The following is a 2,367-nucleotide window of genomic DNA, read 5'->3' on the forward strand; positions in this document are numbered from 1 at the left end:
ATTTCTGTTCATGTTTTTTGTCTGCTTCTGACACCAACTTTGCTGTCACTGTTGCTGTGGTGACTACTGCCTGCCTAAGTTTCTCAAAGTATGCTTGTGTGCTCAATCCAAAAAGTTGCCCCTTTTTTCCTTACAAAAGGGCATGAGGATCCCTTGATATAGTCATACTCTATCACAACACAATACTTTAATGGATACCTCCCCCCTAACTTACTTTGGACACTATGACAATATTTGTTTTCAAGAATGGATATCTAGTAACTGAAAAAGTATCTCCTGTAATGACATGATCCTTCAGTCTGGGGCCCAGAGGACTAAGGGCAAATGGGGCAGGCAATAAATATGTTGAGACTATTCCAACCACAGAAAATGGTATGCCTTAGTTGATCACTAATGTGATCAACCATCCAGATTAGGGGTCAGCTCTGTTCTAGACTCAGGGCTCCCCGCCAACCGTAAGTCAGGTCCAGACCTGGGTTGTCCAGGGCAGGGGCTGACAATCATCTGATTGTAGACCTCAGCCCTAGGACAGCCCTGGGTCCTGCTGTGCTACATATTCAATTTATGGAGCCATACAAACAAGCCACAAATAAGATCTGTATATTTTGTGGAATATCTTTGTGGCTGGTTTGCCATTTTATTATGCTGTAACTTGGCCACACATGTAGCATTTTTACTATTTATGGTGCACCAAATTATTTATGTTTACCACCTAAATCGCACCATAACTGTAATGTGTGCCAGTGGCCTCAGGGACATATATAACCCTTAGGCCTAATCTGGCCCGCAGAGCTGCTGGATCCAGCCCACAGAGCTGAAGGCTTTACCTGTGCCTGTGCCCATGTTTATGTGGGGGTCATGCACATTTGTCTTCTGGATTTGTTTTGGAAATACCTTGACAGTTGGCAAAATCTTGTACACTGCCAGTGAAGCCATTTGCTCAGTATAAGCCACATTAATAGATGTTCTCTCTTGTAAATGCAAGTTCCCTAGTACAGTCAGGGGCAACTTTTTTGGTAGGCATGTCACAGACTAGCTCTGCACTCTCCCTGTGTGCCTCTCCAGTCTCCTTTCCATGCCCAATCTGCTGCTGTAGTTTTTGCTCCTTGCTTAATCTTCTGTTTTGCTGTCTGCTTCCTGCAATCCACTTCTTGCCTGATTTGCTGCTCTGCTTTCTGCTCCCTGTCCTATCTACCACTGTGCTGCCTGTCCCCTTGCCAATCTGCTGGGTGCAACACACAGAGGTTTCTTGGGCCTCTTGTGGCGTTCGTAGAGCAAGTTGGCCACCCCTATTCTCTCAATGTCAGGAGAATCTTATCTATGCCAATCCTCCGTATCTATGCAGTAGAATATTTATTAGGGGTTCCTATTAGCTCACAAAGACCCCTCTAACACATCACCAGTTCATTTGTCATGTTAAGATGCTACTTAAATTAGTTTTAAGTGGTCAGTCCCCAGAAACTTCTCACTGATTAGTGTCTTGCAACTCATTTACTTTCCAAGGCTTTAGATTTTGAAAAGAAAAGGCTGTATACTCTGAAAGTGGAAGCTACCAATACTCATGTAGAACCACGATTCCTCTACTTGGGGCCATTCAAGGACTCTGCTACAGTTAGAATTTTGGTGGAGGATGTGGACGAGCCACCAGTGTTCAGCAGACCAGCATACATAATAGAAGTTAAAGAAGATGCTCAGATAAACAGCGTTATAGGAACAGTGTCAGCTCAAGATCCTGATGGTGCCAAGAATCCTGTCAAGTAAGCATACACCATTTCAGCTCATACTCTTATCTTTCTCATGCTTTATTTTTGTCTGTATTCAGGCACCTGCACACAAACCCCCATTGTCTTTAACAATGAAATCATTTTTAGATACATGCATGTAGGCTTATGTATTGCATAAGTTAAATATATACACAAGAGTGTTTGTGCATATGTATTATACAAGTTGATTTACATTTCAAATATTTTTGCATTTAGCATTATTTCATTACTCTATAGACATTAAGTACATTAGTTAGTGCATGGAAAAGCTTTAAAAAATACTGGCATCACATTTCCCAGTTTTAAGATGGAAATCTGATTTTTTAAAAGATAACTGCTATGTTTACCAACTTAGATATATGTATACACCTACAGACTCAGATCTCATTGGTACTGGTATAACTCCATTGACTTCAATGGAATTACTCACTGGTGCAAATGAGAGTACAATCCAGCTCACAGACTTTGTAAATTATGTATGTCACTAGGCACTTATCTATTCTTAAAGGCAGTTTGAAGTTCTGAGTAATTAAAGCCGAATCCCTGTTTTAAATGACTTCACAAGTGATATAGTTTCATAGTTTCATAGATTAAGGGTCGGAAG

General features: G+C 41.1%; 1 protein-coding gene across 2 annotated transcripts in view; it reads left to right on the forward strand.

The window, feature by feature from the left end:
• Positions 1-2,367, forward strand: part of LOC109300726 (cadherin-6) — a 145,572-nt gene that overhangs the window by 124,593 nt on the left and 18,612 nt on the right. For both annotated transcript variants that reach the window (XM_019521523.1, XM_019521532.1), the window contains one exon: positions 1,504-1,757. In XM_019521523.1, the coding sequence (XP_019377068.1) occupies positions 1,504-1,757 (254 nt within the window). The remainder of the gene's footprint in view (positions 1-1,503; positions 1,758-2,367) is intronic.

Source organism: Gavialis gangeticus, unplaced genomic scaffold (assembly GCF_001723915.1).
Source record: "Gavialis gangeticus isolate Ggan-Ray unplaced genomic scaffold, GavGan_comp1, whole genome shotgun sequence".
NCBI lineage: Eukaryota > Metazoa > Chordata > Crocodylia > Gavialidae > Gavialis > Gavialis gangeticus.